This window comes from Daphnia carinata, chromosome 7 (assembly GCF_022539665.2).
Source record: "Daphnia carinata strain CSIRO-1 chromosome 7, CSIRO_AGI_Dcar_HiC_V3, whole genome shotgun sequence".
Lineage (NCBI taxonomy): Eukaryota > Metazoa > Arthropoda > Branchiopoda > Diplostraca > Daphniidae > Daphnia > Daphnia carinata.
This window is the reverse complement of record NC_081337.1, coordinates 2,466,396-2,492,022: the sequence shown is the minus strand read 5'-3', so window position 1 is coordinate 2,492,022 and position 25,627 is coordinate 2,466,396. Positions and strand designations below refer to the sequence as shown.

General features: G+C 39.9%; 4 protein-coding genes and 2 long non-coding RNA genes across 6 annotated transcripts; 3 read left to right on the top strand and 3 right to left on the bottom strand.

Moving 5' to 3' along the window:
* The first annotated feature begins 4,419 nt into the window (after positions 1 to 4,419).
* On the top strand, positions 4,420 to 6,911 carry LOC132088149 (putative ankyrin repeat protein RF_0381). The gene is made up of 2 exons (XM_059496205.1): positions 4,420 to 6,067; positions 6,401 to 6,911. Exons 1-2 carry the CDS (start codon positions 4,420 to 4,422, stop codon positions 6,886 to 6,888), a joined length of 2,136 nt encoding a protein of 711 aa, XP_059352188.1. The 3' UTR covers positions 6,889 to 6,911.
* Positions 6,912 to 7,524: 613 nt separating this feature from the next.
* On the bottom strand, positions 7,525 to 8,234 carry LOC132088172 (uncharacterized). Its single transcript, XR_009421467.1, has 5 exons — positions 8,135 to 8,234; positions 7,978 to 8,053; positions 7,851 to 7,902; positions 7,691 to 7,769; positions 7,525 to 7,629 (listed from the first exon to the last, which is right to left on the bottom strand). It is a non-coding gene; the product is annotated as an uncharacterized LOC132088172 (long non-coding RNA).
* Positions 8,235 to 8,617: 383 nt separating this feature from the next.
* LOC132088184 (uncharacterized) lies at positions 8,618 to 9,279 on the bottom strand. Its single transcript, XR_009421477.1, has 3 exons — positions 9,180 to 9,279; positions 8,944 to 9,071; positions 8,618 to 8,743 (listed from the first exon to the last, which is right to left on the bottom strand). It is a non-coding gene; the product is annotated as an uncharacterized LOC132088184 (long non-coding RNA).
* Positions 9,280 to 11,061: 1,782 nt separating this feature from the next.
* Positions 11,062 to 13,776, bottom strand: LOC130694563 (protein turtle homolog B-like). The gene is given in 4 exon segments (XM_059496204.1): positions 11,062 to 11,471; positions 11,537 to 11,878; positions 11,943 to 13,703; positions 13,767 to 13,776. Coding segments are annotated over 4 exon segments (2,322 nt in total). The 3' UTR covers positions 11,062 to 11,262.
* A 365-nt stretch (positions 13,777 to 14,141) lies between these two features.
* LOC132088148 (putative ankyrin repeat protein RF_0381) lies at positions 14,142 to 17,076 on the top strand. The gene is made up of 4 exons (XM_059496203.1): positions 14,142 to 14,353; positions 14,419 to 14,912; positions 14,995 to 15,110; positions 15,295 to 17,076. The coding sequence occupies exons 1-4, from the start codon at positions 14,142 to 14,144 to the stop codon at positions 17,074 to 17,076; spliced, it is 2,604 nt and encodes an 867-aa protein (XP_059352186.1).
* Positions 17,077 to 19,583: 2,507 nt separating this feature from the next.
* LOC130695437 (serine/threonine-protein phosphatase 6 regulatory ankyrin repeat subunit B-like) lies at positions 19,584 to 23,812 on the top strand. The gene is made up of 4 exons (XM_057518574.2): positions 19,584 to 19,834; positions 19,899 to 20,395; positions 20,476 to 20,591; positions 20,685 to 23,812. Exons 1-4 carry the CDS (start codon positions 19,596 to 19,598, stop codon positions 23,664 to 23,666), a joined length of 3,834 nt encoding a protein of 1,277 aa, XP_057374557.1. The 5' UTR covers positions 19,584 to 19,595; the 3' UTR covers positions 23,667 to 23,812.
* Positions 23,813 to 25,627: the final 1,815 nt, after the last annotated feature.

Sequence of the window (25,627 nt, the reverse complement as noted above, 5' to 3'; positions counted from 1 at the left end):
AAAAGACATTCGTGAAGGATGAGGGAATAACGTCAGGAGGATGGACAATGTTGTTTCTTATGTACACGACGCTTGAACGGAAATGGTTTCAAAACAATTAGAAAACAAACACAAAAAATATTGCAAAACTAGTCGATGATGGCGACATTCGAATAAAACATCGCACATTTTTTTTTAAATTCTTTTTTCGAAAATGAATTTGTTGTCGGTTATGCCATCGCTTTTTTGAAAACCAAATAAAACTTCATTATTTATTAACTATTTATAATAAGACTCTTAACTGATGAGGACCAGGTAAATGCGTAGCTTACGCATTTAATATGAGTAGCCCGTCATTGCTCTTTAGATAAGGGGATAGCATAGGACGCAACCACCGCAGAACGGCACAACGTGAAAAATTAAGCAGCGACGCGCGGTAATATAAGTTGTCATGTACAAAATTGTGTCAACTAAAATTTAGTTCTAGCGATGGAGTTTATTCCGTTCTGAAAACATGTAAATTGCTTTTTTAAACATGAAAATCATTGGGCAAAGCATCAACGTTAAGTATAGAAGTGACTTCATGGATAAGACAAGCGGATATTCAGACAGATGTTATCGTTTCCCAATGCTTTCAACTTAAGATATGTTCAACAAATAATCTAACTGATAAGCTCCAAGCGATTTAAATTTTGATTGTCTAGTTTCCAATTTTCCCCTAGCAACTTGCACACGTCCCTGTTTCGCTAGTCTTCAAGTACAATCAAATGAGTTGAACCGTTGTCACAAATGAAACGTCAGAAAAATGGAGTACGACAAGAAGGATTTTATTGTAAAAGGTGGATACGGTTCAGTTTTTCGTGGTACATTTCGAGGCCAAAAGGTTGCAATCAAACGGATTGAGCTGGTTGGCGAATCAGTCCGTTTAGTTGACAACGAGCTAGAAGCTCTTCAACAATTAGACCATCAGAATGTTGTCAAACTGCTTCATTTTGAAAGCGATGATACCTTCAAGTAAGATTTTTTAAAACGTCATTTTGAATGAGAAACAGAACCTGCACAGTTATTGATCTTTCAGATATTATGCTTTGGAATTTTGCGACGCATCACTGGATCAGCTTTTCTTTAAACCGGAAGATCCTAGGAAATATAAAGGACCTATACCAATTCCTATCGAAATGTTCCTTCATTTAGCTTCAGGCCTTGCATATATCCATTCGCGTGGTTTAGTTCACCGAGATATTAAACCGGATAACATTCTGATTTCTGTCACAATAGTTGACCAAGACAAACGGGCAACGATGAAGTGGGGTGATTTTGGATTGTGCCGACAAGTGAATGAACGAGGATCATTCACAATAAGTAGAATCCGAGGAACTTTTAAATGGTTTTCACCCGAGTTGTCCGAAATTTTGGAAAGCAACGGCGACGAAAAACGGGGTACAGTTGATAGCGATGTCTTCGCAGAGGGCCTCGTCTTCGGTTACATTCTCTTGAAAGGAATACATCTCTACGGTTCAGACTTTGAAGTCATGACAAACATCAAACAAAATAAACCGATTAATTTGGACAGTAAGTTTCAATTTAAAAGCAGACACTTTTGCAAACACACACTCACTAACGTTAAACCCTTTAATGTGTTTCATTATAGAGATTCATAATTTGCATTGGGCACGTCATTTGTTAACAAAAATGTTGACCACTAAACCTACTGAGAGAATCGCATCACAAGCTGTCGTTACTGAACTTCAATCGATTCAAACGAAAGTAAAAATCTTGTGAAAATTAAAAAAGCTATCAACGTGAATTAATCGTCAAAATTACTTAACGCCCTGTAACACTAATTTTTTCTTTGTTTAGCTTGTCGACGAAGAAGCAAAATTGATTCAGTTATGTGCAAAAAAGAAGCAAAAATTTAACTTTCTGGAAACGATCAATTCTTTAGTTCAGCGCGGTATCAATATAACATCAAAGGACGAAAATGGATGGAATGCTCTGCATTGGGTCTGTGCAAATAATTCAAACACAAACTTATTGGAGGAAATCAAGTTGTTAGTTCAACAAGGAATCGACGTGAACGCAACCAGCAAAAACAGATGGAACGCACTACACGTTTTGTGTGCAAACAATTCGAGCCCCCATTTAATTGATGCAATCAAATTGTAAACTCGGCATCGACGCGAATGCAAAGGAAAAGGACGGATGGAATGCGCTCCATTTGCTACGTCAAAATAATTCCAGCCAAAATTTAATCGACGTGATTGGGTTTTTAACTGAGGTTGGAGTCGACGAAGATGCAAAGTCCGATGACGGGTTGAGCGTGTTTCAAACCTTATATGCAATAGAATCAAGCTCAAACCCAACTGAGGCAATCGAACTTTTGATCCAAGATGGAATCGACATTAATGTAAGGAGCAAAGACGGATGGAACATACTACATACTTTGTGTGCAAACAACTCAAGCTCAAATCTAATTGATGCAATCGAAAAGTTAATGCAACTCGGAATCGACGTGAACGCAAAGGATGACCGCGGATTGAACGCACTCCATGCTCTCTGTGCAAACAATTCATCCTCAAATCTAAGTGTTTCAATCGAAAAGTTAACCCAACTCGGAATCGATGTGAACGCAAAGGATGACCGCGAAGTAAACGCACTTCATTATCTCTGCACTAACAACTCAACCTCAAATTTAGTTGGCGCAATCAGCAAGTTAATCCAACTCGGAATCAACGTGAACGCAAACGATAAAGACGGAAAAAACGCACTCCATAGTCTCTGCGCGAAATATACAGGCCAACATTTAATTGAAGCCATCAAACTGTTGATCGAACTTGGAATTAATATCCATGCAAAGGACAAAAACGGATGGAATGTGCTCCATTTCCTGTGCCGATATAATTCCAGTGAAAACCTATTCGACGCGATCAAATTTTTAATTCAACTAGGAATTGAGATAAATTTCAACAGTTGTGACGCGCAGGTTCTCTTACGCGAAAATTACAAAAAAGAAAACTTGGAAAAAATCGTAAAACTATTTGACGAGCCGGGTCTTTTTTCAAATACTGCCGCAAATGAGAACGTCGGGAAAATGCAGTACGACAAGAAGGATTTAATAGGAAGAGGTGCTTACGGTTCAGTGTTTCGTGGTACATTTCAAGGCCAAAAGGTTGCAATCAAACGGGTTGAACTGATGGGTGAACCAGTCAGACCAGACAACGAGCTTGAAGCTCTTCAACAATTAGACCATCCGAATGTTGTCAAACTCCTTCATTTCGAAAGAGATGAATATTTCAAGTAAGATTTTTTTTTCAGTGTCATTTTGGATGAGGCACAGAACTGTACATTTATTGACCTTTTAGATATTTTGCTTTGGAATTTTGCGACGCATCACTGGATCAGCAGTTCTTAAACTCGGACAATCGTAGGAAATATAAAGGACCTATACCACTCCCTATCGAAATGTTCCTCCATTTAGCTTCAGGACTTGCATATATCCATTCGCGAGATTTAGTTCACCGAGGTGTCAGGCCGGAGGAAATATTGATTTCCGTAAAAATGACTGACCAAGGCGAACAAGCCACGCTAAAGTGGAGTGATTTTGGATTGTGCCGAACCGTGAATGAACGAGGAACATTCACAATGAGTGGATACAAAGGAAATCAATTTTGGTTAGCTCCTGAGCTTTACGAAATTCTCTTTGACAATGTCCTGGAAGGAAATCGTGGTACAGTGAACAGCGATGTCTTCGCAGAAGGCCTCGTCTTCGGATACATCCTCTTGAATGGAAACCATCTGTACGGTTCAAACGATGAAATTATGACAAACATCAAACAGAATATACCAATTAATATGGATAGTAAGTTTCTAAATAAGAATGATAACTTTCGCAAACATATAGTCACTAACGTTAAATCCTTCGATACGTTTTCATCGTAGAAATTCATAATTTACATTGGGCACGCTGTTTGTTAACAAAAATGTTGACCACTAAACCTACTGAGAGGATCGCATCAATAGATGTTGTTACTGAACTTCAATCCATTTAAACGAAAGTAAAAATCTTGTGCACATTCAAAAAGCTATTAACGTGGATTAATCGAGAAAATAATTTAACGGGCTTTAACGCTAATTATTTTCTTTATTTAGCTTCGATGGAATGCTCTACATTGGGTGTGTGCAAACAACTCAAACTCAAACTTAATTAATGAAATTGAGTTGTCGATAAAACGCGGAATCGACAGAAACGCAAAGAGCAACGAAGGACTGAGCGCATTACACGTTTTGTGCACATACAATTCCAGTCCGCATTTAACTGATGCAATCGAATTCTTAATCAAAAACGGAATGGATGGAAACGCAAAAGACAACAACGGCATGAACGTACTCCACACTTTGTGTGCATTCAATTCAAGTTCAAATTTAATAGACCCAATCAAAATGTTAATCCAACTCGGAATTGATGTGAAAGCAAAGAGCGGTGAATTCGGAGCAAACGCCCTCCATTTCCTCTGTGCTTCCAATTCATCATCAAATTTAATTGACGCAATCAACGGTTTACTTAAGAACGAAGTAGATATAAATACAGCTGACGACATCGGACGAAACGCACTCCATTACATGTGTGAGAACAATTCAAGCCCAAATTTAATTGAAAACATCGAACTTTTGATCCACCTTGGAATTGATATCCATGCCAAGGACAAAAATGGAAGGAATGCGATCCATTTCCTGTGCAAAGGCAATTCATCATCAAATTTATTTGGCGAAACGGAAGAATTAATCCAAATCGGAATCGACGAGAACGCAAAAATCATCGACAGATTAAACGCACTCCATTTCCTCTGCTCAAAGAATTCATCCTTAAATTTATTTGGAGCAATCAATAAGTTAGTTCAACTCGGAAACGACATGAACGCTAAGAGTAGCGGCGGATTTACCGCATTCCATTTCCGCCGCGTACACCTTTCGTACACTAATTTCATTGGCACAATCGAGCGTTTACTTCAAGGAGGACTAGATGTGAAAACAAGAGACAACGACGGACGAAACGCACTCCATTATTTGTGCGCATACAATTCAAGCCCTTATTTGACTGATGCAATCGAGTTCTTAATCAAAAACGGAAATGATGTTAATGCAGAAGATAAATACCGCTATAACGTACTCCACACTTTGTGTGCAAACAACTCAAGCTTAAAGTTAATAGACGCAATTGGCAAGTTAATCCAACTAGGAATCGACGTAAACGCAAGGACTGACAACGGATTGAACACACTACATCTCCTGTGCGCAAGAAATTCATCCCCAAATTTAATGGATGCAATCGATGAGTTAATCAAACTCGGAATCGACGTAAATGCAAAGAGCGACAACGGAGCAAACGCACTACATTTTCTGTGTGGTAACAATTCATCCTCAAATTTAATGGATGGAATCGATAAATTAATCCAACTTGGAATCGACGTGAACGCAAGGCGCGACGACGGAGCGAACGCACTCCATTGCCTGTGCTTAAACAATTCATCCACAAATTTAATTGACGGAATCGACAAGTTAATCCAACTCGGAATCGACGTGAACGCAAGGCGCGACAACGGAACAAACGCACTCCATAACCTGTGCGCAAAGAATTCATCCGCAAATTTAATGGATGGAATCGAAAAGTTAATCCAACTCGGAATCGACGTGAACGCAAAGGATAACAACGGGGCAAACGCACTCCATGCCCTGTGCACGTGGAATTCATCCACAAATTTAATTGATGCAATCGAAAAGCTAATCCAACTCGGAATCGACGTGAACGCAAAGGATGACAATGGATTAAACGCACTCCATAACCTGTGCACGAAGAATTCATCCTCAAATTTAAAGGATGGAATCGAAAAACTAATCCAACTCGGAATCGACGTGAACGCAAAGGGCAACAACGGGGTAAACGCACTCCATTTCCTGTGTGGTAACAATTCCTCCTCAAATTTAATGGATGGAATCGAAAAGTTAATTCAACTCGGAATCGACGTAAACGCAAAGAGCGACAACGGAACAAACGCACTCCATTTCCTGTGCACAACGAATTCATCCTCAAATTTAATGGATGGAATCGAAAAGTTAAATCAACTCGGAATCGGCGTGAACGCAAGGCGCAACAACGGAACAAACGCACTCCATGCCCTCTGCGCAACGAATTCATCCTCAAATTTAATTGACGCAATCGATAAGTTAATTCAACTTGGAATCGACGTGAACGCAAAGGATGACAATGGATTAAACGCACTCCATGCTCTTTGCAGAAGCAATTCATCCTCAAATCCAATTGATGCAATCGAAAAGTTGATCCAACTCGGAATCGACGTGAACGCAAAGGATGACAATGGATTAAACGCACTCCATACCCTGTGCGCAAATAATTTCTCCTCATATTTAATTGATGGAATCGAAAAGTTAATCCAACTCGGAATCGACGTAAACGCAAAGAGCAACAACGGGGTAAACGCACTCCATTTCCTGTGTGGTAACAATTCCTCCTCAAATTTAATGGATGGAATCGATAAGTTGATCCAACTCGGAATCGACGTAAACGCAAAGAGTGACAACGGAACTAACGCACTCCATGTTCTTTGCAAGGAAAATGCAAGCACAAATTTAATTGAAGCCATCAAACTGTTGATTCACCTTGGAACTGATAGCCATGCAAAGGACAAAAACGGAAGGAATGCGCTGCATTTCCTGTGCAAATCTAATTCCAATGAAAACCTATTCGACGCGGTCAAATATTTAATTGAACTAGGAATTGAGATTAAATCCAACGGTTACGACGCGAAGGTTCTCTTACGCAAAAATTACAAAAAAGATAACTTGGAGGAAATCATGGAACTATTTGACAAGCTAGACCTTGCTATTAATTAATCAACAAAAACGGTATTGATTTTTGCAGCTGTGAACCTAAGGCCACGGAAAGGTAACAACATCCAATGAAATGCTGTAGTCGCAATCGTTTGCTATGGAAATTATTATATAAACATAATTGAAAGTTAGTCCAATACACTGTAGACTGGGAATTCAACTTCAAATAGAATTTCTGACTTGGTTTGGAGAAAGTTGACTTCAATTACACCTGTGCGTATGTGAAAAACCGTTATGGCAGCAAACTCGCCTTTTCCTAACTTATTGATGTGGTAGAAATAAACGGCCAAACATAATTTGGCCTCGCATAGAAAAGTTTACTTCGTGTGTAAAGCTGCGGCTGAATCAAATGGACACATTTACTTAGGCCATCAGATAATGCTGGTCCATAGGTGCTCGATAGCATTCTCTAACATCAAAGTAACTACGAACGCGATTTGATTATTTACAATAGATGAAGATCCCAACACGCCACAAAATTTAACGTTTTCTGGCGCACAACGACGGAAAACACAGGGATTTTAGGATAAGAACGCAACCTTTGAAAATTAACATTCAAACAGTACCCTTATCAGGTCTACTATCAAATGCAACCGCGTAAAAAGGTGACTACTCAGAATAGGGTTACTAACCTTATCATTTCGATCCAATCGCGGCGAGGTTTACAGCTGATTTACATCACAAGTCCAGCAGAAAAAACACAGGGATCCGCTTCGTATAGAAATTTAGCATTTCCACCTGCTTCTGCAGAAAATGATACGTCAGTTTTTAAGAGATGATAACTATTTAAAATTTATGTAAATACCTGACACATCGCCATGTTAATCCAAACTGGAAAAACTGATGTCACATCCGGATCCAGCGCCGTTACGTCATCGTCCGTACTAAGGTGAATTCATCAGACATGAAACAAAACTTTTGACCAGACTGCTCTTAAGCTACTTTCTCTTATCTTTTATTCTTACCATCGACTGGTTTGGTAGAAGTTCACAGCTGTGTGCTGAATTCGACAAATATCTAAATGTGGGTTGTAACGACAGAAAATATTTGGACTAAATATTAAGAATGACGGGAAAGAAATAGATTTAGTACTTGGTTTGGTTATGTAACATTTCTCTACAAGTCCGGAAATTTTCTTCGTAAAGCAAACATAGCACTATCTGAAAACCTGCAAAAAGGCAATGAAATTATACTAAGAAGCTTTTACTGGTGATTATTATTTTTATTATTTAAGTAATTATTGCCGTACTTTTGCTGTAAGTTTAAAGTGAGGTCAACGGATGCGCGAACGTTTGCATTTCTACCTGAAGCGATCGTATCGTGATGGACGTAGCAAACTTGAATGGGTCGTAATATCAGATTGGATTGCCTACAGAAAAGACAGAAGCCAAACGTATTTGGCAGTTACCAAAGCAATTAATGGATAGCCATGACAATAAAATAAAATGTTCGAAAAAAAATTAGAAGTGACCTGTGGACCAGAGTCCAACAGAATCTTTAAATACATAGTAAGTTTCTAACATTATTACGTTCAGCAAGTTATTTTCAAGTAACAGTACGCAAGATTATAAATCAACAGAGGTAATTCTGTACATTAACGTTTTTCCAAGTACACAACCTTGTCTCACAATGTGGGAAGTTGACACAATTACCTTTAAGAAATAATTCTATATCCATGGCCTGCTATCTTTAGATTTGTTTCATTTAATTAATATATGTTTCAAGTAACTCACCTTTGCGACCTGATAGGCGTTCTGAATATAAAAATCGGCGCAGTTGGGAAAACGAAGCTTTCCGCCATGCATCTGCCCACATACAAGAGCTCCTCAGCCATTTATAGTTTTACTAAGCACTTTCCCTAGGTAAGAGGAGGAAGTTATTACTCGCGTTAAGTAAAAAAAATCGTTATCAAAGTAAGAAATGAGACATGGTTAACTACTAAAACTTTTTTGAAAAAAAATACAGAACTGAAAATTGGGCCTAATAAAATAGATAAAATTCTTGTAGTCTCACACAAATATAGATTGGCATTCTCAAAAAAGCAAATGAATGTCTTACTTTAAACCCTGATGGATTACATCACTTCTGCACATTCCCTGTGTTCTGCAGCAATCAGCTGTATGACAGTGCTGTGAAATTGGTCAATAGAAAACAGCCATTAAAGAGTTACCACTCTCCTCGGTTATCTGTAAAACAAATAGAAATTGTTTAGATTACACACTCTACTTTAAGGCAACATGCACTGTTTGGAAGAGGCACATGACAAAGTTTTTTAAACATGAAAGTGTTCTTACCTAAACATGTCCCTAAAGCTAATACTTCAGCTAACCTTGCCTTAAGCGAGCAGATATCTTGTAAATCCCTTCGAACTAGATGCTGCTTTGTTGCAGTTCAAATTCACGAATCAGTTACTACAGGGCACATCACATCACTTTTGGATATCAATCCATTTCTTGTTAAACATTTCTATGAAAAGAATTTCTGGAATTTTGATTAGCAAATTTAGTTATTTCCATATTACCTCTTTCACTCATCATTGAATTTGTAGATTATGTTTAACCAAAAGATTAACGGGTTTTGGCAATGTACAGCTATCCTCTCTTTACTTAATGCACTACACATTTCAGCAATTAGATTTACGGTTCCCCGCACGTGTTCTCATCAAAACCTTTGCCCTTCCAATGGAATTGTCTTTAATTTGGAAATAATGTTAATTTTCTAATTTTATGCTGATTATATGCTACAACAGCACAACTAAAAACGATTATGAAAATTAAAATCCCCATGTCGAAAATTAATAAGAAGCACACGCGCCTCAATGTACACAATTTCAGATTTAAGAAGGCTAGAACAAGTCGCCATTTCTGCACATTTCCAAATGACTCATTCCACTTGGCAAGGACGGAAGTCGCTGGGGCATTGCCAGATGTTCTTATTTCGAACAATATTTTTGAAAATCTAGATATGGCATCGTTGTGCGAAAATAGTTGACCAAAAAGACGCCAGAGGGCTAGGCTTTTCTAAGCGCACGAAGTATGAATTCACATACAACAAATCTTAACCAATCAACAAATTTTCTAAGAATCTAATTCAATATTAATTTTTAAATTCATCTCAAACGCTTTCCGTTTCAATAGTCTTCAGTTGCATTAATTTGCACCAGACTTTATTGAATTATTTAAAGTCTAAGTTGCTTCTACGGCATTTATTCTTGTTTTTCTTTTTTTTATGAATCAACTTTACAAATAGAAAAACTGTACAACAACGAAAAATAAAACGAATAAACAAAATGGAAAAAACTAGGGTCAAAACAGATGGACATGTTGTAAAAAAAATATGGTGGAAAGAAAAGAGCAGCACGAGGGTTCACGTTTGGAAGGAAGCAATTTGAGCATTCGTCCGTTGATAATTGTTCATTTTTGTGTCCATTCATGTCTCCGGGAAAAAACAAGGAAGGAGACAAAACATTAAAAAAAAAAACATTAAGGAATGCAGAGAAAAAATTGGCATGCATCTAGAAGTACAGAGTTGCGATGGATTTCATTGAAAGAAATCCTCTGTTTGAATTGCAATATTTCTTCTCACGTCCTATATACAAAAACGAATTTTTTTTTTTTAGAGACATTCGGGAAGGATGAGGGGGTAACTTCAGGGGGGTGGACAATGTTGCTTCTTATGTACACGACGCTTGAACGGAAATGGTCACAAAACAATTAGAAAACAAACACAAAAAATATTGTATAACTAGTCGATGATGGCGACATTCGAATAAAGCATCGCACTTTTTTTTTAATTTTTTTTCGAAAATGAATTTGTTGTCGGTTATGCCATCGCTTTTTTTGAAAATCAAATAGAACTTCATTATTTATTAACTATTTATAAGCAAGACCTCTAACTGATGAGGACCAGGTCCAGTATTCCCTTCTTTCCGTTTTTTGTTTTTCCCTTCATTTCAGCGAGATCAAAATGGCGACAAAACAAATAACAGGCAAGCAATTCCCCCATTTTCCCACTAGAGGGCAGCACATGAATATCCTTCTTTGAGCCTTCCTATCACAATCCAAACTCAATTCTTATTTGTTATTTCAAGAAACATAAAAACCAAATAGGGAAAATTTGTTTTTTGTTTTAGCCAATCAACCAAAAAAAGATTGTGGCCATTAAATAGGCCAGGTGATGAAAATGGTGATGATTGTCGTCGCTCCGTTAAAGGGTAAAACCTCGAACGGTGTTTTGGCACACACGGCGAAAACATTGTCAGGTCATTCACTTCTGATTTTAAATTAGATCGATGCGAGAGAGGGAGACGAAGTGAGTTGTACAACATCTAATAATCGTAAATCTTTAAAGAAATAATAATATTAGCATCTGTTTCCTCTAGACGATGATCTCGCGGATGACTCTGCGATTCCGCGAATTGGGCGTCGAGTAGCCACTCTCGAGCGATTCGTCGAACGAGAGGGAAATGTGCTGCGGTGGCGCCATTTGCTGTTGTTGCTGTTGGTGTTGTTGGTGCTGTTTCACCTCCTCCGGCTCGGCCTCCATGTAAGGATCGGGTAAGCCGCTCACGTTGTGATAGGTCGATTCTACGAACGAATTAAAGAAAAATCAGCGTCATCATTCACGTGAATGAAATAAGAAAAGATTATACCGAGATGTTCCACGCGTTTACCATTATTATGGACAGCGGCGTAAGGATCTCCGTTGGCCGTCACGACGCCGTAATTATTGCGCTGCATGTAATCATCGCCTGTGCTGGGCGGGTAGTGACTGTAATCTTCGAATCCGCCGTACCCGCCGTGAGTCATTGGGTCATAGTGGTACGACCTGCCCGGCAGCGTTCCATTGCCCAATTGGTGATCGCCTCCATTCACTCCGCCAACGCCGCCATTTTGGCTAGCCAATTTCAACTGCCACAAAGAGTCTTGAGAATTGACAGAGCCGCCATTGTTCGAATTGGAATAACTGTGTTCCGTGTACGCCATATTGACCCCTAATTTAAAGTTTATCCATTATTTCAAATAAATCAAAATAAATCAAATGAAAATGGGACTTACAATCGCCGTTGGCATGTCCGTTATTCTGAGCGCTGGCCACGGCGTAGCCATAACCATTTTGGGTAGCGTACAGGGCGTTCTTGCTGGCCGCATCGTCCAGCATACTGCCGTGACTCGTATTCATCAAACTTTGATCGCGTCCTTTATTCTCCAGTCCGGCGTAGTAAGGCGGAGGCGGTTGCTGCTGTTGTTGTTGCTGTTGGCCGATGGTCGGACGGGCCGAATGGGCCTTCTCCATTTCCAGCAGCTTCTTTAATTTTTGCGCCCGTTTGCGCCGATAGCAATAAAAGATGGCGAACAAAACGAAGACGAGGGACCCAACGACGCATGCCACGATGATGGCCACCATGTACTTGGCCGGCAATTCAGTCAGCGCTTTGGTCGGCTCTTGAATGAGGTCACCCGTCACGGCCACCACGGCCTCGCTGCACAGCGTCGTGTTCATTTCGAGACACAATTTAATGCGGACATCATCGACGTCATCTTTCACCAAGTCCAGCACTTCGCGGCTGACGGGCGATCGGACGGAAATCTTTTGCGAAAGGGCCCAATCGCCTTCGATGCGGCTCTCCACCATGGCCATCAAAGGCAATTGCGAGTCGACGTTGAACGAGATCGTCTTGGTTTTGGGCTCGAACGTCACCTGTTTCGGCTCTGGAATTCGGGACAGATCGACGACGGTAGACGCCGTTAAGGCGTTGCTCACCGCGCTCTTGCCTTTCGTGTTCTCTGCCCGCACTTGGAACGTGTACGATTGCAGCTGTTCCAGACCTCGAATAACACAAGGATTTGCATACTGACAATCGTCTTCTTGTTGCTGGCCAGCATCGCTGCTTGAAGAAACGGCCCGATAGAGGACAGTGTAAATAGTATTTTCAAATCCGCCATTGAATCCTTCGTCCCATTCGAGCGTCAGCGAATCGTAACCCGACTGGACAATTCTCAAATTGGTCGCTTTCTCCGGTGCGCTGGTCGCTTGCAGACGGACAGCGGCCGCATTTTCGCCTTCAGCGTTCCACATTTTGCAAGTGTAATCGCCGTTGTCGGACTCTTTGACGTCGTTAATTCTCAAAATGCCCTGGTAGATGTCGTTGCCGTTGGTCGTGATCGACGTCACGTTCATCTCGTATTTGCTGTCGCCACCGATGATGGGCACGTCGCGCAGGGACCACTCGAAATTGGGTCGCGGGTAAGCCTGGACTTGGCACAGCAACAAGACACTCGACGAGCCGACGTTGGAAGCCACTTTGGGCCGATGATCCAGCAAAATGGGAGCGTGTTCGATCTTCAACGTCAAGGTGGATTCGATGCGACGGATTTGATTTTCAAAAGCGCAAGTATAAACACCTCGATCATCGGCCGTTAATTGAGACAAAGCCGGACGTTCAGAGCCGTGAAAACGTCGTGTCGAACGGACGGTAAAGATGGCGTTTCGACCTTCAGACTTGTCCGTCATTCATTCGTATGCGTCCGAACTGCTGCCGGGCAACATCTCGACTCCGTCCTTGAGCAACGTGATGGATGGCTTCGGTTTGCCCTGGGCAGAGCACGTCACATTAAAATCAGCGTCTTGCGCTTTTTTCTGCAAGACGGGCGGCAACTGGCCAATGAAGCGGGGCGGTTGAAAGACCCGCAAATGAACGTAGCTGGAACTGCCAGTGCCCAGGTCGTTGTTGGGCTGGCAGAAGTAGGTGCCTTCGCTGTTCTGACGGGCCGAAAGTACATCAGTTTGAATAAAACGTAATAAACAAATGAAATTTACTAAAATCGTTCCTCACTTGAGTGGTACTACGTGCAAATTGAAGCCAGGACGCACGACGATACAAGTTGTCATGTAGAAACTTGAATCAGTTGAAGATTACAGTTGAAGCAAGGGAGAATATTTCGTTCCGAAAACATGTAAATAGCTTTCTTAGACATGAAAATGATTGCGCGAAACTTCAAGGTAAAGCTTTGAATTGGCTTCACTGGTATGTTAAGCAGATAATCAGGTAGGCGGATGCAGTAGTTTCCCAGGGCTTTCAACTTATGATATACTCAACTGATAACCTTAAAGCAAGTTCAGTTTTGATTATCTAGTATCAAATTCGCCCCTAGCAACTTGCAAACATCGCTGTTTTGCCAGTCTTCAAGTGCAACCCAATGAGTGAGTTGAAATATTGCCGCATTAAATACCGCCGCAAATGAAACGTCTGAAAAATGCAGTACGACAGGAAGAAGGATTTTATAGGAAAAGGTGCATCCGGTTCAGTGTTTTGTGGTACATTTAACGATCAAAAGGTAGCCATCAAACGGATTGAGCTGGTTGGTGAACCAGACAACTTTCTTGACAACGAGCTTAAAGCTCTCCAGCAGATAGACCATGCGAACGTTGTCAAACTATTTCATTTCGAAAGCGATGATACCTTCAAGTAAGATTACTTCAAAATGTCATTACGAATGAGAAACAGAACCTGCACAATTATTCATCTTTCAGATATTTTGCTTTGGAATTTTGCGACGCATCATTGGATCAGCTTTTCTTTAAATCGGGCGATCCTAAGAAATATAAAGGACCTATACCACTCCCTATCGAAATGTTTCTCCATTTAGCTTCAGGCCTTGCCTATATCCATTCGCGGGATTTTACTCATCGAGATATTAAACCGGCAAACATTCTGATTTCTCTCAAAAAAACTGACCAAGGTCAACAGGCAACGATGAAGTGGGGTGATTTTGGATTATGCCGACCCGTGAATGAACGAGGAACATTCACAATGAGTGGAATCAAGGGAACTCTATCTTGGTTAGCTCCTGAATTGTACGACTTAATGGAAAGCAACGGCGACGGCCAACGGGGTACAGTTAATAGCGATGTCTTCGCAGAAGGCCTCGTCTTTGGTTACATTCTCTTGAATGGAATACATCTCTACGGTTCGGATGATGAACTTATGACGAACATCAAACAAAATAAACCGATTAATATGGAGAGTAAGTTTCTAATTACGGACGGCCAATTTCACACACACACATACTGACTAAACGTTAAACCCTTTAATGTGTTTCATTATAGAGATTCACAATTTGCATTGGGCACGCAGTTTGTTAACGCAAATGTTGACCACTAAACCTAATGAGAGGATCGCATCAGGAGATGTCGTTACTAAACTTCAAACCATTGAAGCGAATGTAAAAATCTTGTGCTAATTAAAAAAGCTATCAACGTTCATTAATCGTAAATATTACTAAGCGCGCTTTAACACACTAATTTTCTCTTTATTTAGCTAGCCGACGAAGAAAAAAAATGATTCAGGTATATGCGGAGAAGAATCCAAAGTTAAACTTTCGGGAAACGACCAATTCTTTTGTTCAGCGCGGTATCAATGTAACATCAACGGACGAAAAAGGGTTGAACGCTCTACATTGGGTGTGTGCAAACAATTCAAACTCAAACTTAATGGGAGAAATCGAGTTGTTAATTCAAACAGGAATCGACGTGAACGCAACGAGCAACAACAAATGGAACGCACTCCACGTTTTGTGTGCACACAATTCAAGCCCGCATTTAATTGATACAATCAGATTGTTAATCAAACTCGGCATCGACGCGAATGCAAAGGAAAAGGACGGATGGAACGCGATCCATTTACTCTGTCGATTTAATTCCAACAAAAATTTATTCACCGTGGTTAGATTTTTAATTGAAGTCGGAGTCAACAAAAATGCAACGACAGATGACGGATTAAGCATATTTCACACCTTGTGTGCAACACAATCAAGTTCAAACCCAACTGACGCAATCGAACTTTTGATCCAAGATGGAATCAGTATTAATGTAAGGAGCAAAGACGGATGGAACGTACTACATACTTTGTGTGCAAACAATTCAAGCTCAATATTGATAGACGCAATCAAAAAATTAATCCAACTCGGAATCAACGTCAACGCAAAGAGCAACAGCGGATTAAACGCTCTACACGCCTTGTGTGCAAAAAATTCAAGTTCAAATTTAGTTGCCGCAACCCAGGTTTTAATTGAACTCGGAATCGACAAGAACGCCAAGGACAAGGATGGATTTAACGTCCTCCATTTTCTGTGTGCAAACAATTCAAATCAGAACTTAATTGATGCGATCACCTTTTTCGTTGAAGAAGGAATCGATATCAATTCAAAGAGAAGGAACGGATGGAACGCACTCCACACTCTGTGTGCAAACAATTGCAGTCCATACTTGGTTGAAACCATCAAGTTGTTGATAAAACTCGGAATCGACACAAATGCAAAGAGCAACAAAGGACTGAGCGCATTACACGTTTTGTGCGCGCATAATTCAAGCCCATATTTAACTGATGCAATCACATTCTTAATCCAAAACGGAATGGATAGGAATGCAATAGACAAAGACGGCTTTAACGCACTCCATACTTTATGCGCATACAATTTAAGCCCAAAGTTTACTGACGCTATCCTATGCTTAATGCAACACAATATTGCCAAGGATGCAAAGATCAATAACGGATGGAACATTTTACATGTTATGTGCGCAAATAACCCAAATCCAAACATAGCCAAAGTAATTCACCCCTTAATCAACTACGCCGCGGATGTTAAGGGCGAAGAGGGGCACAACATACTTCATGCATTGTGCATTAATAATGTAAATCCAAACTTAGTTGCTCTAATCGATTACATAATAAGTTTGGGAATCCATGTCAACGCAAAAGACGAAGAGGGGCATAACGTGCTCCATACACTATGTGCAAACAATTCATCTTCAAATTTAGTCGGAGCAATCGAGCGTTTAGTTAAAAAAGGAATAGCTGTGAATGCAACAAACGAAGACGGGCAAACCGCTCTCCATTACTTGTGTGCGAAACATTCAAGCAAACATTTAATTGAAGCCATCAAACTGTTGATCGAACTTGGAATTGATATCCATGCAACGGACAAAAACGGATGGAATGCGCTACACTTCCTGTGCGAATATAATTCCAATGAAAACCTATTCGACGCGGTCAAAGTTTTAATTGAACTAGGAATTGAGATTAATTCCAACGGTTATGACGCGCAAATTCTCTTACGCAACAGTTACAAAAAAGAAAACTTGGAGGAAATCATAAAACTATTTGAAAAGACATACGCTGTTAATGGTTAATCAACAAAAACGATTTTGACTGCCGGAGCTGCGAACCTAAGGCCTGAGAAACGTAACAACATCCAATGAAAGCGTGTCGTCACAATTGTTTGCTATGGAAATTCCTATCTGAACTTTGTAAACAAGATAATCAAGTACACTCTTGACTGGAAATTTGATTTGAAAATGAGCATTTCTGACTTGGTTTCAATAAAGTTCACTACAGTTACACCTTCCTGTCTATGTGTGTGATAAAACTGATTCGCAGGCAACGCATTAAATTTTCGAATTCATTTTTTTGTAACTCACTGATGTGGCAAAAGTAAAAGGCCAAAGATTATTTGGCCTCGCAAAGCAACGCTTGCTTCGTGTGCAAAGCTCCGGCTGCATCCAAGGGACACGATAGGTCCCATAAATTATTTACGTGCGGCATCAGGTGGTGCTGATCTAGACGTGCCTGATAGTATTCTCTAGCCTCAAGGTTAGCTTCGAACGCTGTTTAGTTATTTACAAAATAGATAAGGAAACTCAACACGCCACAAAAATTTACGTTTTCAAGCGCACAACGACGTAAAAACACAGGGGTTTTAGGATAAGAAAGCAACCTTTAAAAAAAATGACTGTCAAACAGTCCCCTAATCAGCTCTACTATCAAATGCAACCGAATAATAATATGACTAAGCAGAATATGGTTACTAACCTTTTCATTTCGACCAAATCGCGCCGAAGTGTACCGCTGATTTACATCACAAGTCCTGCAGCAAAAAACAGGGATCCGCTTGGAAAGAAATTAAACGCTTCCACCTGCTTCTGCAAGAAATAATACGTCAGTTTTTAGAGTCGCTGATTATTGAAATGTATGTAAATACCTATTATAGCGCCATGTTAATCCGAACTGGAAATACTGGTGTCACATCCGGATTCCTAATCCAGAGTCGTTACGTCATCGTCCTAGCTACAAATAAAATCATTACAAATTTTGGATCAAACAGCTCTAATGCTACTTCGTCGTATCTTTTACCCTTACCATCTACTGGTTTGGTAGAATCTCACAGTTGCCGGCGGAATTTGAAAAATATTCCGACCTCTAAATGTGTGATGTAATGATTAAGACTACGATAGGCCGAATGACGGGAAAGAAAAGGAAGAATACTTAAGGCGGTGACGGCCATGCCCATGCCCATCACCTCAACCAACGGCGAAATTGGCGGCGGTATGTCCTAGATATTACAAAGATCTTTCAAGTATTCTTAAGTGACACTTTATTATTAAATACTCGAGTTATTAACATAATTTTTAGTTGGAACTTACTTAATGTAAGTTTTACCAGATTAGACGTCATTTTTCAAACTGCCTTTGGAAATCAACAGCTTAGACGTTGCCTTCCTGCAACACAAGTCTATAGTACTCGGTCCTGAGATTGGCGGTTCAATTGGTATCATCTTTGCCATCGCCAATGCTATGGAATGTTCCCTCAATGTGGTTTCGCGCGCGCTGTGAAGGACATGGAAAAGAGTATGGTGGAGTAATGGTGGTCTCTGCTAACGTACAGCGTACCATGAAACTCATCTGACAACTAATCGGGAACAACAAAAGTTTATGAAGAAGAAAATGTCATAATTTGTCGACCTGTATCTTGACGCCATCACATTTCATTGTTGTACAGTTATGGATATCTTCAAATGTTTCCCATCAAGTGCGTCCGTCAGCCGAAAGTTGATTATTCCGGTTAAATCCGAGAGAATCACATTCCCTAGAATGCAATAGGTTATTCAGTAGCCGTGACGTAATTTGCATTAAGTAAATACTGAAGATATGTAGATACTTGTTTACATCCGTTATCCATTTTTCTTGAATTCTGTTTTCAATATACCACATTCCAAGTGCAAAGCCAGCAATTTGGGTGTTACTGAAGACAAAAGGAATTTCCGTTAGGCTGTTATACGGCTGGTCTTTTTCCAAAATATTTCATTCGATTGGCATAAAAATGTGGGAACTAGAAATCCACCTGTATAAATGATTTGAAAATTCTATTTCTGTTGTTAACAATTCAGTATCAACGTCCCACAACGTACACATGGCATATCAATAGGCCGACATTGCTCTTTAGATAAAGGGATACCATAGGATGAGCCGACGCAGAACGGCACTACGTGCAAAGTGAAAGCGCGATGTGCGATAACAATATTGTCATGGAGAAACCTGTATCAATTAAAAATTACAGTTGAAACGGCGGAGTTTATGCCCTTCTGAAAACGTGTTACTTGCTTTCTTTGGCACGCAAATTAACGGGCAAAATTTTAACGTAAAACATTGAAGTAACTACATAGATATGCCAAGCAGATAATCAGATAGACGGATGCAGTCGTTTTCAAGGGCTTTTAACTTATGATATGCTCAACAAATAATCTTACCGATAACCAGCGATTTCAATTTTGATTATCTAGTATCAAATTCTCCCCTAGCTACTTGCTTACATCGCTCTTTTGCTAGTTTTCAAGTGCAACGAAATCAGTGAGTTGAAATGTTGTCGCATTAAAATGACAACGCCAAATGACAACGTCAGAAAAATACAGTACGAAAAGACGGATTTTATAGGAAAAGGTGCATACGGTTCAGTGTTTGGTGGTACATTTGACGGCCAAAAAGTAGCAGTAAAACGGGTTGAGCTGATTGGTGAAACAGTTCATCCAGTTGACAACGAGCTGAAAATTCTTCAACAATTGGCCCACCCGAATGTTATCAAATTCCTTCATTTCGAAAGCGATGAAAATTTCAAGTAAGATTTTTTAAAACGTCATTTTGAAAGAGAAACAGAATCTGTACATTTATTGACCTTTCAGATACTATGTTTTGGAATTTTGCGACACATCATTGGATAAGCTGTTCTTAAAACCGGACGATCCTAGGAAATACAAAGGACCTATACCACTCCCTATCGAAATGTTCCTCCATTTAGCTTCAGGACTTGCTTATATCCATTCGAGGGATTTGATTCACCGAGATATTAAACCGGACAACATTCTGATTTCTGTGAAAATGACTGACCAAGGCGAGCAGGCAACGATGAAGTGGGGTGATTTTGGATTGTGCCGACCCGTGAATGAACGAGGAACATACACAATGAGTGGAATCAAAGGAACTCGATCTTGGTTTGCGCCTGAGTTGTACGAAATTCTGGCTAACAATGTTTTGGACGAAAAACGTGGGACAGTCAAGAGCGATGTCTTTGCAGAAGGCCTCGTCTTCGGTTACATTCTCTTGAATGGAATACATCTCTACGGTTCAAACGATGAAATTATTATAAACATCCAACAGAATATACCGATTAATATGGAGAGTAAGTTTCTAATTACGGACGGTCACTTTCGCAAACATATACTCACTAATGTTAAATCCTTTGATATGTTTTCATTCTAGAGATTCATAATTTGCATTGGGCACGCAGTTTGTTACCAAAAATGTTGACCACTAAACCTACAGAGAGAATCACATCACGGGATGTCGTTACTGAACTTCAATCCATTCAAACGAAAGTAAAAATTTTATGCACATTGAAAAAGCTATCAACGTGGATAAATCGTAAAAATTATTTAACGGGCTCTAATGGTAATTTTTGGTTTATTTAGCTTGGATGGAATGATTTACATTGGGTGTGTGCAAACAACTCAAAATCAAACCTAATGAAAGAAATTGAGTTGTTGATAAAACGCGGAATCGACACAAACGCAAAGAGCAACGAAGGACTGAGCGCATTACACGTTTTGTGCACATACAATTCCAGTCCTTATTTAACAGATGCAATTGAATTCTTAATCAAAAACGGAATGGATGGAAACGCAAAAGACAACAACGGCATGAACGTACTCCACACTTTGTGTGCATTCAATTCAAGTTCAAATTTAATAGACCCTATCGAAAAGTTAATCCAACTAGGAACTGATGTGAAAGCAAAGAGCGGTGAATTCGGAGCAAACGCCCTCCATTTCCTCTGTGCTTACAATTCATCATCAAATTTAATTGACGCAATCAACCGTTTACTTAATAAAGAATTAGATATAAATACAGTTGACGACATCGGACGAAACGCACTCCATTACATGTGTGAGAAGAATTCAAGCACAAATTTAATTGAAAACATCGAACTTTTGATCAACCTTGGAATTGATATCCACGCAAAGGACAAAAACGAAAGGAATGCGATTCATTTCCTGTGCAAAGGTAATTCATCGTCAAATTTATTTGGCGAAACGGAAAAGTTAATCCAACTCGGAGTAAACGAGAACGCAAAAATCATCGGCGGATTAACCGCACTCCATTTCCTCGGCAAAACCAATTCACCCTTAAATTTATTTGGCGCAATGGAAACGTTAATTCAATTCGGAAACGAGATGAACGCTAAGGGTGGCGGCGGGCTTACCGCATTCGATTTCCTCCGCGAACACCTTTCGTACACTAATTTCATTGGCACAATCGAGCGTTTACTTCAAGGAGGACTAGATGTGAACACAAGAGACAACAAAGGAAGATACGCACTTGATTATTTGTGTGCATACAATTCAAGCCCTTATTTGACTGATGCAATAGATTTCTTTACCAAAAGGGGAAATTATGTTAATGCAGAAAATAAAAACCGCCTTAACGTACTCCACCATTTGTGTGCAAACAACTCAAGCTTAAAGTTAATAGACGCCATCGACAAGTTAATCCAACTCGGAATCGACGTAAACGCAAAGGATGACAACGGAATAAACGCACTCCATTGCCTGTGCGCAGTGAATAAATCCACAAATTTAATTGATGCGATCGAAAGGTTAATTCAACTCGGAATCGACGTGAACGCAAAGGTTAAAAACGGATTCAACGCACTCCATTTCCTGTGCGCAGTGAATAAATCCACAAATTTAATTGATGCGATCGAAAGGTTAATTCAACTCGGAATCGACGTGAACGCAAAGGATGACAACAGAACAAACGCACTCCATTTCCTGTGCGAAAACAATTCATCCTCAAATTTAATGGATGGAATCGAAAAGTTAATCCAACTCGGAATTGACGTGAACGCAAAGGATGACAAGGGAACAAACGCACTCCATTTCCTGTGTAGTAACAATTCATCCTCAAATTTAATTGATGGAATCGAAAAGTTAATCCAACTCGGAATCGACGTAAACGCAAAGAACAACAACGGAGCAAACGCACTCCATATCTTGTGTAGGAACAATTCATCCACAACTTTAATTGATGGAATCGAAAAGTTAATCCAACTCGGAATCGACGTAAACGCAAAGAACAACAACGGAGCAAACGCACTCCATTACCTGTGTAGTAACAATTCATCCTCAAATTTAATGGATGGAATCGAAAAGCTAATCCAACTCGGAATCGACGTGAACGCAAGGCGCGACAACGGAGCAAACGCACTCCATATGCTGTGTAGTAAGAATTCATCCTCAACTTTAATGGATGGAATCGAAAAGTTAATCCAACTCGGAATTGACGTGAACGCAAGGCGCGACAACGGAGCAAACGCACTCCATTTCCTGTGTAGTAACAATTTATCCTCAAATTTAATGGATGGAATCGAAAAGTTAATCCAACTCGGAATTGACGTGAACGCAAGGCGCGACAACGGAGCAAACGCACTCCATTTCCTGTGTAGTAACAATTTATCCTCAAATTTAATGGATGGAATCGAAAAGTTAATCCAACTCGGAATTGACGTGAACGCAAGGCGCGACGATGGAACAAACGCACTCCATTTCCTGTGTAGTAACAATTCATCCTCAAATTTAATGGATGGAATCGAAAAGTTAATCCAACTCGGAATCGACGTGAACGCAAGGCGCGACAACGGAGCAAACGCACTCCATTTCCTGTGTAGTAACAATTCATCCTCAAATTTAATTGATGGAATCGAAAAGTTAATCCAACTCGGAATCGACGTGAACGCAAGGCGCGACGATGGAACAAACGCACTCCATCTCCTGTGTAGTAACAATTCATCCACAAATTTAATTGACGGAATTGACAAGTTAATCCAACTCGGAATCGACGTAAACGCTAGGCGCGACGACGGAGCAAACGCACTCCATTTCCTTTGCGCAAACAATTCATCCACAAATTTAATTGACCGAATCGAAAAGTTAATCCAACTCGGAATCGACGTGAACGCAAAGGATGACAACGGAGCAAACGCACTCCATTGCCTGTGCGAAAACAAATCATCCACAAATTTAATTGACGGAATCGAAAAGTTAATCCAACTCGGAATCGACGTAAACGCGAGGCGCGACGATGGAGCAAACGCACTCCATGTTCTTTGCAAGGAAAATGCAAGCACAAATTTAATTGAAGCCATCAAACTGTTGATCCACCTTGGAATTGATATCCATGCAGAGGACAAAAACGGATGGAACGCGCTCAATTTCCTTTGTAGATATAATTCCAGTGAAAACCTATTCGACGCGGTCAAATATTTAATTGAACTAGGAATTGAGATTAAATCCGACGGTGACGACGCGAAGGATCTCTTACGCAAAAATTACAAAAAAGATAACTTGGAGGAAATCATGAAACTATTTGACAAACTAGACCTTGCTAGCAATTAATCAACAAAAACGATATTGACTGCAGCATGTGTGAACCTAAGGCCACGGAACGTAACAACATCCAATGAAATGCTGTGGTCACAATGCTGGTGTCGTTTGCTATGGAAATTATTCTATAAACATGATTGACAAGTTAGTCCAATACACTGTAGACTGGGAATTCAACTTCAAATAGAATTTCTGACTTGGTTTGAAGAAGGTTGACTTCAGTTACACTTGTGCATATGTGAAAAACCGTTATGGTAGCAAACTCGCAGGTAACGCATTTTCGTTTCTAATTCATTTTCCTAACTCATTGATGTGGCAAAAATAAACGGCCAAACATAATTTGGCCTCGCATAGAAACGTTTACTTGGTGTGGAAAGCTGCGGCTGCATCAAATGGACACATTTACTTAGGCCATCAGATAACGCTGGTCCATAGGTGCTCGAAGCATTCTCTAACCTCAAGGTAACTTCGGACGCGGTTTGATAATATACAATAGATAAAGATCCCAACACGCCACAACATTTAACGTTTTCTGGCGCACAACGACGGAAAACAGAGGGGTTTTAGGATAAAAAAGCAACCTTTAAAAATTGACTTTCAAACAGTTCCCTAATCAGGTCTACTATCAAATGAAACCGCGTAACAATATGACTAAGCAGAATATGGTTACTAACCTTTTCATTTCGACCAAATTGCGCCGAAGTGTACCGCTGATTTACATCACAAGTCCTGCAGCAAAAAACAGGGATCCGCTTGGAAAGAAATTAAACGCTTCCACCTGCTTCTGCAAGAAATAATACGTCAGTTTTTAGAGTCGCTGACTATTGAAATGTATGTAAATACCTATTATAGCTCCATGTTAATCCGAACAGGAAATACTACGGCCAAATCCGGATTCCTAATCCAGCGTCGTTTCGCCATCGTCCTAACTACAAATAAAATCATTAAAAATTTTGGATCAGCTTTAATGCTTAATAATTTGCCGTATCTTTTATCCTTACCATCGACTGGTTTGATAGAATTTCACAGTTGTGTGCGGAATTTGACAAATAATCCAGCATCTAAATGTGAATTGTACTGATTAGGATGACAAGTTACCGAATGACGCGAAAGAAAAATAGTACTAGATTAGACATCATTTTTCAACCTACCTTTGAAAAACAATAGCTTAGACGTTCCTGCAACACCACAGGTCTAGCGTACTTGGTCCTGAATTTGGAAGTTTAATTGGAATCATCTTCGCCATTGCGAATGCTTTGGATTGCTCCCTCAATGTAGTTGGTTTTGCACACGCCGTGCAGGACATGGTGAAAGAGAACTGTGGGGTAATGGTGGTCTCTGTTAACGTACTGCGTACCAGGAAACTCATCTGACAACTAATCCGGAACAATCAAAATTTATGAAAAATAAAATGTCATAATTTGTCGACCTGTATCTTGACGTCATCACATCTCAGCGTTATGCAGTTGTGGATATCTGCAAATGTTGCCTATTAAGTGCGTCCGTTGAACGTTGATCATTCCGGTTAAATCCGAGTGAATCACATTCCCTAAAATTGAATAGATTATCTAGTTTGCCGTGATATAATTTTGGCTTGAATAGATCCTATTCATACTTGTTTGTGCCCGATGTCCATTTTCCCATAACGTTGTCTTAAATACACCTCATGCCACGCACAATGGCACCAATTTTGTTGTTATTGAAGACAGTGGAGACAAGCGAATTTCAGTTAGGTTATTATGCAGCTGGCGTCCTTCGCAAATATTTCATTCGATTGCCGTAGAGATGTCAGGACTAGAAATCCACCTGTATAAATGATTTGAAAAGCTATATTCAGTTAAGTGATGAAAACAACAGTTCGAACCAACTCCATTTCAATTGCTAATAATTCAGCATTCCATGTCATAGATATGCTATAATATGAATAGGCCGTCTTCACTCTTTAAAGAAAGGGATAGCATAGGATGAGCCGA

Excerpts from the sequence above, each read along its gene's own strand:
- LOC130695437 (XM_057518574.2), top strand. The coding sequence starts at position 19,596 with ATGACAACGCCAAATGACAACGTCAGAAAAATACAGTACGAAAAGACG. Across the intron at positions 20,396-20,475 it reads TATACCGATTAATATGGAGA|AGATTCATAATTTGCATTGG; the intron begins GTAAGTTTCTAA and ends TTTTCATTCTAG. Across the intron at positions 20,592-20,684 it reads TTCAATCCATTCAAACGAAA|CTTGGATGGAATGATTTACA; the intron begins GTAAAAATTTTA and ends TGGTTTATTTAG.
- LOC132088149 (XM_059496205.1), top strand. The coding sequence starts at position 4,420 with ATGTTAATCCAACTCGGAATTGATGTGAAAGCAAAGAGCGGTGAATTC. Across the intron at positions 6,068-6,400 it reads CACAACGAATTCATCCTCAA|ATTTAATTGATGGAATCGAA; the intron begins ATTTAATGGATG and ends ATTTCTCCTCAT.
- LOC132088148 (XM_059496203.1), top strand. The coding sequence starts at position 14,142 with ATGCAGTACGACAGGAAGAAGGATTTTATAGGAAAAGGTGCATCCGGT. Across the intron at positions 14,913-14,994 it reads TAAACCGATTAATATGGAGA|AGATTCACAATTTGCATTGG; the intron begins GTAAGTTTCTAA and ends GTTTCATTATAG. Across the intron at positions 15,111-15,294 it reads TTCAAACCATTGAAGCGAAT|CGCGGTATCAATGTAACATC; the intron begins GTAAAAATCTTG and ends TCTTTTGTTCAG.